The sequence below is a fragment of the Anser anser genome (assembly GCF_964211835.1).
Source record: "Anser anser genome assembly, chromosome: 4".
Taxonomy (NCBI): Eukaryota; Metazoa; Chordata; class Aves; order Anseriformes; family Anatidae; genus Anser; species Anser anser.
In genome coordinates, this window is record NC_139724.1 from 18851447 (window position 1) to 18868748 (window position 17302).

A 17302-nucleotide genomic window follows, 5' to 3' on the forward strand; every position below is an offset into this window, starting at 1 on the left:
TGTTTACTTCCCATCACATACTGTTACCTGTTGGATGTGTTTTGATGCAGAATGCTGTTACACATTCAGACACCAGTAGCTTCATTAGGGGAAAAAAAAGTCCAAGAAAACAATTTTAGAAGTCTTCCCCACCACCAGAATACCAGCAAAACCAGGACTATTTAATGTGCAGGCTTCTAGGAAGATATCAATATCATTAGATACTAAACAGGTATCTACAGTATTCATGCCAGTCAGGAGCAAAACAGGGTAAAGTAGTAAAACATTTACATGGAAAAAAGTAATACCTTGTAGCATTCTCTAGTACTGCTCTGGTAAGAAAGCCCATCCACATACCATCTCTTCTCCCAAGAAACCACTCAAAGATACCTGAAAAATATCACTGGTTACAATATATTTTTCAAAAGTTTCACTTGTGCTATTCTAACTTCCCCAGCCTTTAAAATGAACTGTGTTTTATCCTACTCGTCTCGAATCTTTTCGTTATTTGTGTGACTGTTAAAGGTAACTGCTATGTCCGAGGTCTGGAAAACTTGTACTGAAACAATGGAAGAATTACTCACCAACTCAGCGTTACTCACCAACATAGCCACCATCCAGACTGAAACGCTCGTTCATTGTCAGAGTGAACAAATCCTGAAAAGCATTAAACAAATCAGCCTCCATCTGTCACCAACCCATCAGTATCAGTAACAAACAAAAGGCAATGTTGCAATTTACATGCCAATTGAGCTTCTTGTCCGTTAGACTATTCCCCACTGAGTAAAGAGCTGCAAGACCAAGCCTATGTGGAGAAGAACCTCATTAGTATCTGCTTGAGGAAGTAGAAATGATCATTTGTGATTTCCTGACCTAGCATAGCATGTACGTGTAGTTTGCTGGACTGCTAAGCAAGTCAAGCCTCTGGCCGTTTTTCTCCATGTTGTATGACTGAATCACCCATTTTCCTCCCCTTGCTGTACTTCCTTCTCAGATCTCCAAATACTGTTCTAGTTTGAAGGCAGAATTTTAAGTGCCTATGCTAAGTGAACCCTGCCATGTTGCTGCTGTTCATACGGGCATGCAGCTGCACATAATTCAACGTGCACTACTTGCAACACACAATTCAGACTCACATCCCAGACCTCTCCCAGTAGTGTTTCTTTCAGAGGAAAGTGGAATTCAGCCATATTGAATCATTTTCAGAATATAATCTTGTCTATTTACTGAGATCAGAAGACAAGAATAAATTGATGCAATGCCAATGCTCTACTATGAAAAGAGCCAACTGTAACAGAGGATAAAGGCAGAGGATGTAGAAAAGGAGGAGCTGCGGTAAGCCAGAGACCCTGCTCAAGTTCCCTGCTGCCGGTTTTAAGGTCTAGATAAAACCCAGATTTAAGAAAAAAAGAAGAAGGAGGAAACAGGATTGCACTTTTCCAAGAAGAATTAGAGAACTGAAACAGCACAACTATGTGGTTTCACCTGTGGGATCACAGCACTGTCCTTCCATTTGCTAGTAAGAAACAACAACCACTTCAGCACTTTATATTCATTCTCATTTGTATGTTCAGAATTCAACACATTTTTAGGGATTGTCCAAACGCATTCTATTTAGCCCAAATTCTTTTAGATGGAACAGTGCAGCATTGTTTCCTTTCAGCTTTCTTCGAATATCTATACTGTGTACTAAAGCAATTAAGAGCTCATTAATCAAAACATCCCAGTACATAGGATTAAAGTAGGAAGATTTACATCTTAAAGGGAAGCTTGCAGCATTAACAACAAACTGACATCTTCCCCCACCATACTTACTGGTTTGACGCCGGACACCATGCCGATATATCCTGCAAAATTCGTAGACCTAAATACTGTTTTGTTGTTTCTCTGGAAGTCCAAGTTTACCACTGTAGGCTTCAGTTCCCGAGTTAGAGTCCAGGAATTGTTTTTAACATCCCACCTGTGGAAGATGGCACAGCATTTGAATTTTTCCCTCCCCCAGTAGCTTTTAAAGCATCTAATTACAAACCACGGGTTTCTTGTGCGTGATGCCTGTGCTCTGATCTTACTCATACCAATAGACAGTATTGCTCAGTAGTTACCTGAGCAGCATGAGCAAGGGACAACCAGAAAGTCTAAATGCATAGGCAGTCAATGAAAAGAACCAAGCTTTATTGAGACCAACAGCACAAATACTACTCTGTATTAAACAGCACCATCAGTACAGATGGTTTGTTTTGAGGCAATGATAACTTCTGAATGATAATTTAATTCTATTCCTACTGCCAGGGAGAAGCCACTACAACACTGATTACGACACCGAACCTGTTGTATTCTGAAAGCATATGTTGTTTGTGCTGCAGCAGAATGAGCCAGTTCCCTCAAACTCTTTCATTTCAAAGGGAGAAAACAAATGTGTGCAATTGTATTTGTTCTACATGATGGGAGGACCCAATGCCAGTTTGTAAGGTAAGCCAGAGCAATCTGTATGTGAGGAGATACTAAGGAATACTTAGTAGACAATTACATTCTCTGGAAATAATCCAAGTTCTGGGAACAGCTTTGCAAAGTTGCCTTAATTTTCAGGGAGCATGTTCCTCCCAGTCTTGCTGGCACACCGGAGTAGTTCCGCACAAGCCTATTAAGGGATAGGTGCAGTCACAGTTGACGGTATCTGACTATTTGACAGGCAGCTGAGAAGTTTAATGAACCTGTAAATTCCATCTGAACATTAACAGTCATCTGAGTAAGTGACATTTCAAAATATACTGTAATATAATAAAAGCATGCATGGGAATACGAATATACTCATAAAACAAAATGAAATACCCAATCATGAAGTATGAAATTAGAACTAAAAGAGAATCCAGTGCTGGTCATCAAAGTTTGTATGTCAATAAGTGTGTCAATAAGCCAGATCAGTGGAATATAAATCACCGACTTCTGAGCAGAAATGATAAGTGATAGAAAATGCCAGTGAAGCACAGTACAGCAACTGTGGGGATAACTTGGAAACAGCAAACAAACCCACCCTAACCCAACCCCCATTTCACTGGGGGGTTTTGGTTTCACACCAAAATTGATGCTTCTGTCCCATCACTTCATGAACAAGGTATGCTGTGCCTCTGAAATAAGGTTACACAGACTGTTCTTTGCTAGAGATGTTTGAGATGGATTTAACTGGAGCTGAGAAAGCACTCAGTAACAATGAACAATTGTTTTTGCAAAGTCATTCCTTACAACTGCAAAGCAGCTTGACATGTGATCACAGAACAATCCTTTTGTTCATTTTAGGCTTTCTTCCACAATATGCAATGCAGACTTGCTTGTCACTGTTTCTAACAACATTCAATTCATCAATTATGCTCAAGGAAGGCATGTAGAAATCTGAAGTTCAGCTGACTTTCCAATCTCTTTTTCTTTTTTAAACCCAAAAGGTACAAGTTTATGTACTTACCCAAGGAAGAGTCCAAAATCCAAGTTTCTGGCATGATAAAGCTTCCCTTCAGTAAAATGAAAAAATAAGTAAATATATACACATAAACTTTCCTCAAGAAGGAGACAAATATCAGCTTAGAAAAAAGAAAACATCAGCAGGGAAAATACCACTGCACAGTTTTCCTTTTTTAAGCACAGAACAATGGTTGTTTTTTCCTGTTTTACCCAGAGTAATGTTTTACCTAATAACTAAAATAATAACCTAATAACAGAAATCAACTATTAAAATCGCTATCTCAGCCTTATATACGTTCCAAATTCTTAATCCAACGGTAATACCTTCAGCTTTCTCTAAAAGTGAGACTTTTGTTAAGCCTCCTGAGAAGTTTCCTAAATCGGAACAGATGCAGACAAGGGCTGCAGAACTAATTTAGAAAATGAAACCAGCTCTTATTTTCACTCTTTCCTGCCATAGGACAAAACCAAAAGCACCATTCTGGGATACATTACCTGTTTTATCTTCTGCCACTATTGATGTACACACGGTAAAAATTTCATAAAAGATGTTAAAAATAACAATTTCCCCTAGAAAAGAAGAAAAAAAATAATTTGAAACTTTTGCCAAAAAAAAAATAGAAAAAAGCATACTGCAAAGTTCAGCATTCTATCCTATTTCTCTTAAGAATTTATTTAATCACATTTGATATTTGAAATGACCAGTTCAGCCAAATCAAGAGCTTCCTGACAGGCCAACAGAAGGATGAAAATCTCTTGGCATTCTGCCTTACCATACAGAAAGCTCACAGTCACTGCTACTTCCTCCTCCAGAAGCTTCAAAACAAGCTGTAAAATTCACTTTAAAGAAATAAGGTGCTATACGCACAAGTTCTCCCATGCAAGAAATGGGTATATTGCTCATATTCAAAGGAAGCAGTGGGAGTGGGTCTGTGAACTTTCTCTGTCTAGATTCTGGAAGAATTCAGTGTCTACTTCTTGCCTGGGATTACATTTCTTTTGCAGGGAGTGCAGAAGACAGGCAGGAAGATGTGGTAAGGATCTCAAAGAAGAAAAAGCACAGCATGAAAGCGAGCCTTGCCTTGGTACATCAACAGCAGACGCAGCTGAACAGGAAACCAAAGAGAACCAAAGAATCCCCCAAATTCTGGGTGCACAGAAGCCAGAACTCCCTCTAGTTCCCAAAGCTCAGGGGTGAGAAGTTACACAGAGAAGGCCCAGCCTGATGAAAGTGTTATGTGATTCATTGCCATTCCCTTCTAAAATACTGTTTTCATTTAGTATGGGATGGAATTTATTGCTTTATTTTACTTAATTAATAATTTATTTGTTAAAGTCACAACTTGAATACAACTGTACAGCAGATTGTTACGTATACTAATTTTAAATGAGTCTAGATTCCTAGTTTTCCATTATGTTAACAAAACATTGGAGACTATTACCCAGAGGAACTCCAGATGAATTTGCAATCCCTTGAAGCTCTTCATTGAAAGGATAAGGAAGTGTTTCGGTTAGGTGTGACTGAAAGGAAAAATTTTGTACGTTGTTTGTGTAAGTAAAGGCTATTTTGTTATTTGAAACAAACCTCTCCCCATTCTTAGCACTATAAAAATAAGTATTTATTTCTTCTGCAGTCTGTAGAACTTGAGGATGTTTGCAGAGTACTTGGATGAAAAGTACATACTTATGGAAAGTAAATACCATTTACCAAAATATTGACAAGTGAGCAACGGAGATTAGCACAATATCTAATTATTGTTAGGAGCAATAGACAGAACAGCGTTAAATAGGACTCTTAACAGAAGAGTTCAATTGGAACTGAGCCTGAGGTTGTCAGTATTTAAAGGAATCTCTAACATATCAGCATGACTACCCGTATATGCTAGCTTTATGTCAAAATAGTGTATATGCCCAGTATGACTAATTCAAACTTGAAAAGTTCTTGGAAAAATTAAAAGAGGTGGAGATAAGCATTTTAGGTTTGATGGTTTCAGAGTAATTTAACTCTTCAAAATAACATTTTTGTTCTGAATAATCTAAGAGGAAAAAATATGACATATAAAGGTCTTTATTGCCAAATTTAGTAGCATTTTAATTCTGGTAGTCAGAGCACACAGTAATAAAATAATTAAGCTGAAAATACTTACTATTTTGTGATCCACTATGTCAACAATTTTACCACTAGGAAAGAAGGTATTTGCTATATCTTTTATATTCTGGACTACGGTCTTCAACTAAAAAGAACAAGGGCTTTTATTGAATAGAAGATCTTGAGCATAACAATTGCTAGAATACTAACAAAACTCTTTCACATACTTTACTTCAACATTTTGCTAAAAAATATATATATTTAAAGAAAGTGCTAAATATGATGTTGCTGAGAAAAACACTCCCAACTGCCCATTTAAGAGTTGCTTTCCAAGCTTTATTCAAATAACATTCTAGATCAGCTTCTACATATCCCTCTATCAGAAAAAAAAAAATACAGGAAAAAGCCATTCTTGTCTTCTGCTCATGTGATCACTTTTTAAATATTCTGCACTGTTCCATCTTTAAAAATTTAATTAAGAGCTCTTTGCTTAAGCTTTGACATTTTTAAATAATAATAATAAAAAAAGGCTAGATAACTTCCTTAGGAAAGGACAGCAGAAAAAGCTTTGTTTGCAATATGAGAATGGCCATAACGATGGAGTGCCACTCTATGGAATCTAACTCTAAAATGTAAGATAAAACCGTTCAACATTTAAGATGCAACCCGAAGTTTCCAAAACCCACTTGTACAAATTTAAAAAAAAAAGCTTTTTTGAGGATTTTTAAAATAAAAATTATAAGTAGAATTTGTCTAACTTTCAGAGTTGAAAGGTCAAAGTCAACTGCAATACAGCACATAGCAAAACAGTCAATAGCAATACAGCCCCAGCCTTTTTATAGAGATTTAGTATTACTGAATTGAATTTCAGCAACCTTCAGGAGAAGAGCTGTAGCCTGAAATAGACCTGAGTATGTTAAAGGTTATTTACCCTGTAAAAAACCCAGTTCTGCAACTAACACCCCTAAAAAGGGTGAGACGTTCTTCATTTCCCTCCGCCATTTCATCATCTCACCCCACGTTTTCAGAGAAGTGTGGATGCGCAGAGAAGGGATGCTGTCTCAGTTTCACTTCTGCTTACTGAAGCTGTTGCTTTGATATACTCATCGCCTCGTGCTGTATTACTTCATAACTAAAGACCTTTTATAAATTAAAGTCTGCTTTATGTCGCACTATTTTCATTTGTCTGTGCCCCAACCCTTACATTTGTTCAAGTGTTGAACAGAAGGAAGTTCAGTCAAGCAATTACTGTATTCTAGAACCATAGTAAAACGTAAACTAGAAATATTCTATTCTATATATAAACTAGAATAGAAATAATAGAATTTCAGCACAGTATTTCTTATAACCTTTTCTATAATAAAAGGACACATGCCAGTCATACACGCTACACTTAAAGGTAAGCTCTGCTTTCATACCTCTGTCTTCTTGTCACGCATCAACTCATCCCATCTTTTGCTGGGAGGCAAATCAAGATTTATGATATATGTGGGAACATTCCCTTTGAACCTAAAAGAAGAGTGACAGCGCAGATTTAAAGGAAGTTTGAAAATACATTTGACAAAACAAGTGCTTTTCACTTGTAACTGGTATTTTCTGTATCTGTAATGTGAACAAGTCTCAACAAAACTTGAATTGCTGACACTTGCAAATCACAACTTTTCTGCAATTTGTTAGACAGGTCCAAACAGATTACTCACGTTGGTCCTGACGGAGGGTACATTTTACTCTTGCAGTCTTCTCCATACTGTGAAGACAGTAAAAGATTACTGCTTAGCTTCTTTGTTACAATATTTTATTGTTCCAGAAGACTTAGTTTTGATTTGGACCTTTAAGACCAATCAACTGATTTGATTTATGATGACTCAATAATAAATGAAGTAAAAGTCTTGGGACTTTGGAAAAGGAGGAGAGGAGAATAAAAGAGGCAGTGGATGAACTGCAACTTCCCTATGCTACCTGACCGAGCTTCAGGTCACTTGTCCAATGTACCCCAAGACAAACCCAAGTTTACAACGAATATACAAACCCATTTTTACACAATGTGACTCAACTACATGACCATAAGAGCACTTGAAAAGCATTTTCTTCAGAAAAACTCAGGAATCTTGAGTCTTGGTATGGGCCAATTTGTTCTGTGTAGTGAATTACAGTTTCACTTTATAATGCCACTATAAATATGTTCACTATTAAGCTTCGTTTTGTAGCAGGGGCTGAGAAAGCACGCACAACTGTGGGCAAATTGCTCAGCCACAGGTACGAGCTATACAGCAAGTTTATCTATTTTTTAACATAGTATGGAAGAATGCTCCTGAGCTGGTGCTAATTATTCTGAGTCACATTTCAGAACTATAGCTAAAAGCTAATTACTTTCATTCTCTTAAGTATGGCTAGTTAAAAATGAAAGTTTGAGAACCATACTAAGGTGTGCTCAAAGCAAACGCAGGGGCGCTTTCCCATCAATTACCTAAAGCATGCATATACCTACACACGCACATGGGTATACACGCCAGAATTATTAAGGCACGTCTTACCCACTGCAATACAAACAAATGCCTGTTAGTTGCACTTGGACTTCAAACCAGTCGAGCACAGACTGCATTTATCCCCCAAGCTACTTAAGCAGATCCGTAAGCTCCTGGGAGCACAGCATCTCCCCAGGAGAAGGGAAACGTACTTGTATGCTGTTTTCTACAAGTCCATGCACAGGCTGCCAAAGCACAAGTGTTTGGGGGGCAAAAGAGAAATACAAATACACAGAGATCCTTCCCCGCTTCGTCGCTGATTTCCAATTTTAACTTGGCTGTGGCAATTAGATTACTAATGTGTCCTTGTAACGCGCTCCACAACAAAAACTGGGGCAGGATCTCTAGCAGCTACCCATCCGTGATCAATGAGCTCCCTAATGGCCACATTGCCCTGGGGCTAATCACACTGCCTGTTCTCAATGCCATGATCTACAAATGCCACCAACTTTAAACACTGGCACCGTTTGTTACAATGGGAAACGGGAATTTTTAAGTCACATCAATTTTTGTGCATTATCACAGCGTGTTATTTTCGTTGTGGTTTCCAGGGGCTGGGAGAAAGCACGAGGTGAAGCCTGGCTTCCCCACATATGTGGCTAGCAGCTGTGCCCTTCCTAGCCCTCAGTGCGGTGCAGTTCCAGCCTCGGCATTGCTGGAACAAAAGGTCAGCCACAAGAGCCAGTTTAATTTTCAAAATGAGGAAGTTTCAAAACAAGGAGGGTGGGAGAAGATATCAGGTGACTAGTTAGGCAACGAAAGTCAGAGGCTTCATGCAAAGACAAGCATATGACAGTATTAAAGCAATTGTCTTGGGAAATTTTCCATCTGTCAATACTAAAGTAAGCTAGAAAAAACTACGTCCCGTATACATCCTGCTGCAATGATTGCACACATTTGAACCTTCTGGAAAAATCTGCTGTCAAAATCTGCTTCCTGACAGGTAACGGCTACAACAAAAAATAATCCCAAAGGGTCCCTTTCACACTCAGCAGGTAGGCTCTCTTCAATACGGAGGACAGGCAACAAGTCCTGGGAACAGGACTGGTGCAAGGTTTACAGGAACACACGCGCGTGTAAGTGATGAATTGCACGTGAACACATTTAGGTTAAGATCGTCACGTATTTAATGAACTTCAGCTTGGAAATCCTGCTTCCTGGAAAGGTTACCGACAGTTTTCTTTGTCAAGGAGTTTGTACTGAACACCGCTGGATCCTTCTACCATAAGAGTTCAGTTATCTGTCAGCATAGTCTATGTATACACAGAGCAAACAGCGGTGGCCAGGCGAACTGATTTCAGAGTGATGTTCCAGGTACTAATTGTTATGTCATTCCTATCTCCCCTGAGATTTTAATCTTGTATATGATGCTATTTTTGTCCTCCCAGTCCTCTGCAACCTAAGCCACAAAAGAGGTGAGGAAAGGAACAAAGGAAGAGTTAAAAGAGAGATATAGAGAACAGAGAAAATATTTCCTCCTTGTATCTCAGTAATTTTTGACTTCTTACCTGCCTCTGTATAAAGCAAGCTAAATAAACAATACCCCTTAAGACATCTTCCTAACCTGCAAGTGTTGCTGGAGACATCTGATGAAAGCCAAGATTATTAACAATTTCTTTACATAAACTATTATATGCTGGCAGACAAAAAGTAATTTAAAAGGATCTCAAAACAATCAGAAAACTATATATATATATATTTACATAAATTTCTGCCAATGGACAGAAAACTGGTTTCTTTTTGTGATTTTTTTTTTCTCTTTAACAAGGTTAAAAAAAGAGAAAGGCGACTTTTTAAAAACACTTTAGTGTAACTGAGCTTCCTGCCTCGAGATGCTGATGTCACAGCCAAACATTTGTGAGCTGGTGCAGTTTTCCTGGGTCTTCAGAAAGATCAAACACTCCCAATGCTGCACTAGATTTTCTAAGTTCCAGCACAAACTTAACTAACCAGCTATTAAACTAGCTAAAACCTAACAACTATTTGTTGCTTGAGGGAGTCTTTACCAAAAAAACCACCAGGCACTTTCTATCACCAGGATGAAATAAGCAGCTGTGAAGTTAGTGCTGTGTCAGCGAGATCCTCCCCACTGCAAAGGCTTGACATTGGAAGAGCAACAACAAACACTGGCCAAGAGAAGCACATGCAGCCTTCTAGCACCAAACTGGGGATCACCTTTAGTTTCAGACTTTACAAGCTGCAGGTGGTCTCCCAGGAAGAGCCAGCAGAAGCTCCCTAGCACAAGGAGGTCACTATGAAATTGCTTTTCAAACATTAAACCCTCCCGGGAGGAATACAATTATTTTTGAGAGGTGATTAAATGATGTCTATCCCTGTTTTTATTATTATTATTATTTAAAGTCACCTTTCATTAGTAGATTGTGTGTTTTGGTTATCTGATGTACAGCTGACTTTAGAATTTGTATGCATGTAACGATACAAAAATGGATGCTTAGCAGCACAAGACCAAAATGCTAAAAGAAAAGGTGGCAGTAGAGGAGAAAGACAATGTGGCATGGGGAAAGATGGAAATAATAATAAAATAAGGGAAATAATACAGAATAGTTTTGTTATGACCTATTCTATGAACAAAGTAGAGCAGAACAGAAAACAAACAGCTAAGAAACTATCACGGTGAATTACTGCCTGAAAAAAAAAAAAACAAAACCAACAACCTACCTAATAACAGTTATTATTCACTGTAGTAAAGAAAATTAATGCATGGTTTAATAACTGCTGAGTTATTAAATCCTAGCCTAATTTCACTAATATAAATAAGTTGAATGTAGCTTGTCCTGTCTAAACAATGCCCTCGCTAAGACTTTCTTTATTGCCCTCAAAAATGTTTTTGACATAGATGGTCATCTCTGGTGTCCTTCCTTAATATTCACTGTTTCTTATCTTCTTATTTCAAAATAGTTGTAAAACACTCTTCATGCTGTGAAATACCGTTCTGTAGTTAAAGGACACGACATTCAGTCTCTGATAGACAAAATACCCTGTTCTATTCAGCATCTTTTGGTCCGTGAACTCTGTGGTCTAGAACATTTTCTTCTCTGCTCCTCTCCCCTTGCAGGACAGTGCCGATATCCTGCCGTGCTGTAGCAATCCAGGTGACGTTCACCTTTCTAAACATGGAAGTTCAAAGTCCTCTCGCAGCACTGAAGACATGGGATCCAAGCCAATTTAAATCACATTTTGGACAAAAAACCATCAGTATGGCTGCAGAGACCTAACCAAAGCTAAAGGGAGTGAAAGTCTGCAGAACTGCAATGTAATTCACGGCATTTGGCTGGCGTGTTCTTTGCTAACAAAAAGACAAGAACCCAAGCATCTGTTAAGTAGGAAGACAGGGATCATTGTTCGTTCCTCAGTGACTGTGGCAGGCCAGCAGCTGAAGCAAAAATCAAATACCCGAGCCTGAGGTCTGGCTGCCCAGCAGCACCATTTGCAGCCTGGACACCCAGTGGATGCTGTATATGCGCAAAGATTTACCGAGTGCGATCAGATGCAAAACCCAGCTGTGGCCGGCAGGAATTTGCTGATAGCTGCCACTTTCCCCTTGCGGAAGAGGAGGAGATTTGGAAGCTGAGGAGGTGAAAGCGTGCTTCGGGAATAAAAACCAGCAGGAAACGAGAAGGGCTCTGCTCACGTGCTGAGGAGGTGGAAGCCAGCCCCGTCCACACACAAACCTGACTTCGCATTTCCTCTGAAGGTTACATACTTCAGCTATTAAAAGAAGTAATAAAACCAGGAACTCAAACCCACCTGCTCTAAACTTCTCCTCTGGGATGAAACGACAGCAAACGCACTAAGTAGATTCAAAAGCGTATGTACTTTTAGCAAACCCTTAATTTTCCTTTTGAAAAATGACGGTTTTGGTGTAACAGTACGGTATTTGTGAAACTTATTTACAGGAAATACGACGCAGCAACAACGAGGCAGGTGGAGAGCGTGTAAAACAAGCCCAACAAATACCAAAACAAGCGACCACCGCCGTCAGAGCGCTGTTTGCCACCCCAGCGACCCAACACCTGCAAAAACGAAGGCGCCGCCGCCCCGTCCCCGTCCCCGTGCCCTCAGCAGCCCCGCCAGGCCTCGGGCGGGCCCGGCCGCGCCGCCTCTCCGGGGCCGAGCCGTGCCGGGCCGCCCCCTGCGACTCACCGGGTCCGGCGCTAGGACGAGCGGCGCCAGGACGAGCAGCGCAGCGGGCGGCAGCAGCGCCCGGCCCCAGCCCGCCATCCTCCTCCTCCCTTCGCTTCGCTTCCCTTCCCGGCTCGGCTGGGAGCGCCAGTCATGTGCGGCGGCCCACATGACAGCCGCCCGCCCCGCCCGGCCCGGCCCTGCCGTGAGGGGGCGGCGGCGCCGGCAGCCCCGGGACGCCGCCAGGCGGGGTCCGGAGAGGGGCTCAGCGCCCCCCTTACCTCAGCGGTGGGCTCCTAGCCCCCTGCCCCTGTGTGTGCCGACCTGAACCCTGCCTACTGCCCTGGGGAGCCTGCTCTGCTACGGAGAACACCCCCCCACTCACCCCTCTTCTCTCCCCCGCCCTTTTATTTTCTTTTTGGTAAAGGAGAGGGTTGACTTTCAGGCATGAGTTAAAAAAAAAAAAAAAAAAAACACCACCAAGAACCTGTTTCTGGTCTTAATTCCCCATCCACTCCCTTCAAAGCTTTCCATGGGAACTAATGTGCTTCCCCAAAAGGCTCCACTCTCATTTTCAAGTAATGACAGCATTACCACCTTACCTTGTGTTAGATGTCCTGACCTATTAGCTTTCAAATAATACCCTACTAGCAGCAACAGCTTACTACCTGAAAATCTCTCATTAACGTAGTAAATACAGTAACATAAAGTACTCCTCAGTTGCTTCACTAGCTGAAAAGAATCTTGCAAGCCAACAATAAAAAACCCTGTACCGTGTTTACCAATTTTTGTTCTAAGACTGATGTGTTAAAAAATAAAACATGCCATAAAACAACACCTGGGGTTCCCGGCACAAGAGCTGCAAAACTGGCCAGCAGCATCATGGACCTGCCCTGAGCTGTGGGAAAGGGAAGCTGCTGGGAAAATGTAATCTGAGGAAAACTTCTCCACCAGTTCTGCTCAAGAAAACCTGAAATAAATTTGTGTCTCTTAGGCAACGCTAAGACCAAACCTGTGGTACCAGTTTTCCACTTTGTATATACTGTGATGTTTAATTACTCTCTGTGCTTGGGAGATTTTCAAGCAGGCAGTTTTTAAGGTAATGAGATGCAAGGCAGTCACCTTTTTCAGGAGGAAGGAGTTTCTTCTGCCTTGCCTGCTTAGGGATGTAGGAAACAGGCAACTGGAGCAGGGAGCCAGTCTAATACAAGAATCAGAGAGTATTAGATCCATCACTCTAAGCATGTTGCCCATTATTTATTTGCTACTATAAATAAATGGTATATTTGTTCTAATATGAAGTACGAGTCAGCATCAGAATAAGATGCATACTACAGGTTTTTTTTATATAAAAAGTATGATATTAGTGTGAACAGGTGAACGTATAATCTAGAAGTATGTTAGCAACAGACACTGGAAAAAAATCCTGTGTGAATATTAAAAACTCTCTAGGACCTCTGTGTTTTAGTTTACATCTTGTGCCTTATCCAGTGCCCAAATCAGGTTCTATACGTTATGTCTTTCTATGCACAAAGAAAACAAGCAATACGTTCTCTAATATCATGATTTAATTGGCTATGCAATTAATTCTTATATGAAACAGAGAGTGGCAAGAAAAATAAAGTAAGTCCCTGGCAGATGGTTAATTGGAAGGTTGCATGGCATTGCAGAAACAGGAAAGGATAAAATAGATGCATTATAAGGTGTGAAAGCCTTGGGCAAATGGAGGGTGTGCAACAGCGTGTAGGAAGAAAATCAGCTCAAAACTTAAGCTTAGAATTGCACAAAACTTTAGGTGTCAAGCAGAAAAGCATTATATGCTTGTGGAAGAAGGTACAGAACCAATCAAGGGATTTAAGAAAGGAGGAAAATTACAGAGTAATGTAAGAAACTCAAGATTTTCATGACAGTGTCTTCAACAAATAGGAAATGAAGCAGTTTATATAGGGCCCAGACTTTTTTTTTTTGGTTGAAAACAAATACCTGTAAGACAATTTTATATTTACTTTATATAGGTACGTGAATATGTTGTTATGGTCTATGGTGATAAATAACCAGATTAAATTGGACCTGCTATTTTCTAAACACACAGCACCTTTTGCTCAGATTTAGTTTCTGGAGCACACAGTTTAGATGCTTTAGGAAATTTACCTTCTGGACATTTTTAACTGCAGAAAAGCAGTAAGAACTTCGGAAAATTACAAATTCTGAAGAAAAAATTATGTCATGGTCACGTTACACATGCATGACTTACGTTTTTGAAGTCTCTTTGTACTTTTGATTTAGTTCTTTCACTGAAGAAATTCAAAGTTTAAGGAACAGTTAACATACTTGAATACCTGTTTTTCTGACTACGGCTATTCTGCCGGGTTCCTATAAGGACACCTGGTCTCCAGGGCCCACGCTACTTCAGGTCCTCCATTTTGTTGTCTAGGTTTCTTCCATCAGTTTTCATCAATTTAAGTCAGAAGAAAGTAGTTTGAGATGTGTGATTTACTCATTAACCGTACTACCTGACAGCTGGTGACACCACTAGTAGTACTTCATATCCACCCTTCTACATTCTCTTATTTGTCTATCCAGTATCTACTTACCATGTATATTCCTTTCTTTAGAAGTACAGACTGCACAAATTACTTCTCTTTCCTCTGTGTTTCAGTTAAAGCTTTCTGCTAATGCTGCTACCAGGAGACCTCTGCCAGAAGACAGCATCACCAAGAACAATCCATGAATGCCTCCAATGGGAAAATACACCAATGCACTGCTTATAGCAACAGACTGATATTCACCATTTTGTCACACCTTTGATTTCACCGCCATTTCAGTGAAATCCCCCAGATCTCTGCTTCTCCACTATCTCAGGCCGCCTTTCTTTTGTTTTTCAGCAAGTACCCAACGTATCATTAGTCCCAACAGGGAGGGCAACCCTGTTTCTGTGACAATACTCTTTCCCACCCCAGCATTGCCAGTCCATTGCTAAATCCAGTGTTGCTTCTTGTACTTGTGAAAGTTTCATTTTATTTGTTCTGAGATTTCTTTTTGCTCCACTTCTTCCTAGCTCTAAAACAAACACACCTCTCAGTTCCATTTTTCCTTTACTATCACTTACGGCTACTTACAGTGCCTACACCTTGTATTTTCATATTTACATTGGTAAATATGACATGGAAAACTCCTTTCCACAGATAATTCCAAGGCTCTTCTTCAGATTCTGAACACTCCTTTCAGCACCCTTTCCACCGGTATATCAGATTTCTGCTTCAAGCTGCATCTGAATAATCATTTCTGAGTTCTGCCAGACAAAATTTTATTTAAACTGTGCATTTGTGAAAGGAAGAACAGATGCTGTAACATCAGCCTACTTCACCCATCAGCATTCACTTCAGATGAATTTCAGAATCATAGCGATTGTTGATCAGTAAAAACTGCCATGAACTTCACAGTTAAGACCTGAGGTTATTCAAAGTCAAAAGTAATAGATGGTGAAGGCCAACAAAAAATCTGTCACAGCCACTTTATTTTTTGTATTACGTGCCCAATAAACAATTACTCTGGCACAGAGCCCAGTCCTAGTGCTGCTACCTCCTTCCCAGTGTTTTTGGGAACAGTTTTGGCAGTAGGCCACTTCCAGGTCCAAGACGTTGCAACAGTCGTACATCAGGTTATTTACATTTCCAGACAGGGACATGGGACCTACAACCACAACTGCTTAATGAGCCCTAATCCCTGGAGCTGGACCAAACTGAGGAGTGCTAGGGAAGACTAATTACATTTTTTCAGTGATAGCACAACCCACAGCTATGATGCATTTTCACATAAGAATTCCTCAGACTCTGTCCGGGAGCATTTGCCAGTAATCATCTGTTTACTTCCAGCTTTCAGCCTTCCCCCTGCAAATTCAGTGTTTGCATTTAAGACTTTTTATACCTTGGTTATTGATGCGTGAGAGAATTTTAACAAAATTCTGGAGATACCTGCAAAGTTAGAATCAAAGATCAGTGCTGCTAATTAGCTTCTTTTTGCAAACCTTCTAATGCAGAGTCTCACTACAAAACACTTTGGTATTCCTAGTGATTGCTTGCTTTGAAAGAATGTGCAGTTAATAGAAACCAATAGGAAATAAAGATAATTTCCAGCCATTCCTGTTACATGTTATGCTTAAAGATTAAACTCAAATTTTTGTACTAAAACTAAAAATAAAACCCGTTAACACTTTAAAATGAATCCATTGAACTTGATAATGGTAAAAAGGTACAGTGTTTAATCACTGTGTGATCATCCGATCACTACATTTTTGTTAACAGTATGGCCTGAAATACAATAATTAGATAAAGGATACTTATCACTGCACAATTAACTGCACAATTACGCCAGTTGCACAAACCAGGGGGGACATTTTTCATTTCTCAAGCTAAATTCGGAAGAAAAGGCACTCATTCCAAAATAGATATTCATACAAGGAACCACTGAATATGCCTATTCTTGTAAAAAAAAATGCATCATGTGAATTGGAGGTATAAATTGAATAAATTCCAATGACTTAAGAGGGGAAAGCCCTGTGGCAAATCTCTCTACTCAGACTGGATAGAGCTGGGTATGGGAAGTTTAAAAGAGTCCTCAGAGAAAGGTCTGAAATTTCATTTGCTTTTCTAGAAACACAAGTTGAAGAATCACTGCATTGCATTATGAATTTGCCCAGCCCATGGACTTTCTCCTTTTGGTTTCATTTATCTGTATGGGTTATCTCCTCATTTATCTCTTGGCTAATCTCACCATACCAGCTATTGTTTTAGTCTCAAAAATTCAAGTCGGTTTAGATAATTACAACTTACCTAAATTCTCCATGCTTTTTCTTAAGATCAACTGTCTATGACATAAGACCAATTTAAATTGCTACTACTGCCTAGACTTTATTAGCCTGTTCTCGTTCTTTTTGGAGACATCATTATCTTGCATTAGCTTATCGCTTTGTACTACTACTGCAGTTCAAACTGATGGCTAGGAGAGGATCTACGGAGACAACTCAAATTATTACCATAAAAATCCTCAGCATTATTACCAAGTAATCCTTATGAAGCATTTTACAGAAATGGAGAGAGTAAATGATCTGAGG

At 39.8% G+C, this 17302-nt stretch overlaps 1 protein-coding gene and 1 long non-coding RNA gene across 4 annotated transcripts in view; one reads left to right on the forward strand and one right to left on the reverse strand.

Annotated features, from left to right (window-relative positions):
• LOC310898434 overlaps positions 1-12204 on the forward strand; it is a 24106-nt gene extending 11902 nt beyond the window's left edge. For both annotated transcript variants that reach the window (XR_014583294.1, XR_014583295.1), the window contains 2 exons: positions 2269-2448; positions 11123-12204. This is a non-coding gene — a long non-coding RNA (uncharacterized lncRNA). The remainder of the gene's footprint in view (positions 1-2268; positions 2449-11122) is intronic.
• Positions 1-12391, reverse strand: part of ASAH1 (N-acylsphingosine amidohydrolase 1) — a 15734-nt gene extending 3343 nt beyond the window's left edge. For both annotated transcript variants that reach the window (XM_083833528.1, XM_083833529.1), the window contains exons 1-10: positions 12211-12391; positions 7222-7268; positions 6940-7030; positions 5580-5666; positions 4875-4953; positions 3928-4002; positions 3437-3482; positions 1795-1939; positions 582-636; positions 288-369 (exon numbers count right to left, since the gene is read on the reverse strand). In XM_083833528.1, coding sequence (XP_083689654.1) covers positions 288-369; positions 582-636; positions 1795-1939; positions 3437-3482; positions 3928-4002; positions 4875-4953; positions 5580-5666; positions 6940-7030; positions 7222-7268; positions 12211-12360 — 857 coding nt within the window. In that variant the 5' untranslated portion in view covers positions 12361-12391. The remainder of the gene's footprint in view (positions 1-287; positions 370-581; positions 637-1794; positions 1940-3436; positions 3483-3927; positions 4003-4874; positions 4954-5579; positions 5667-6939; positions 7031-7221; positions 7269-12210) is intronic.
• Positions 12392-17302: the final 4911 nt, after the last annotated feature.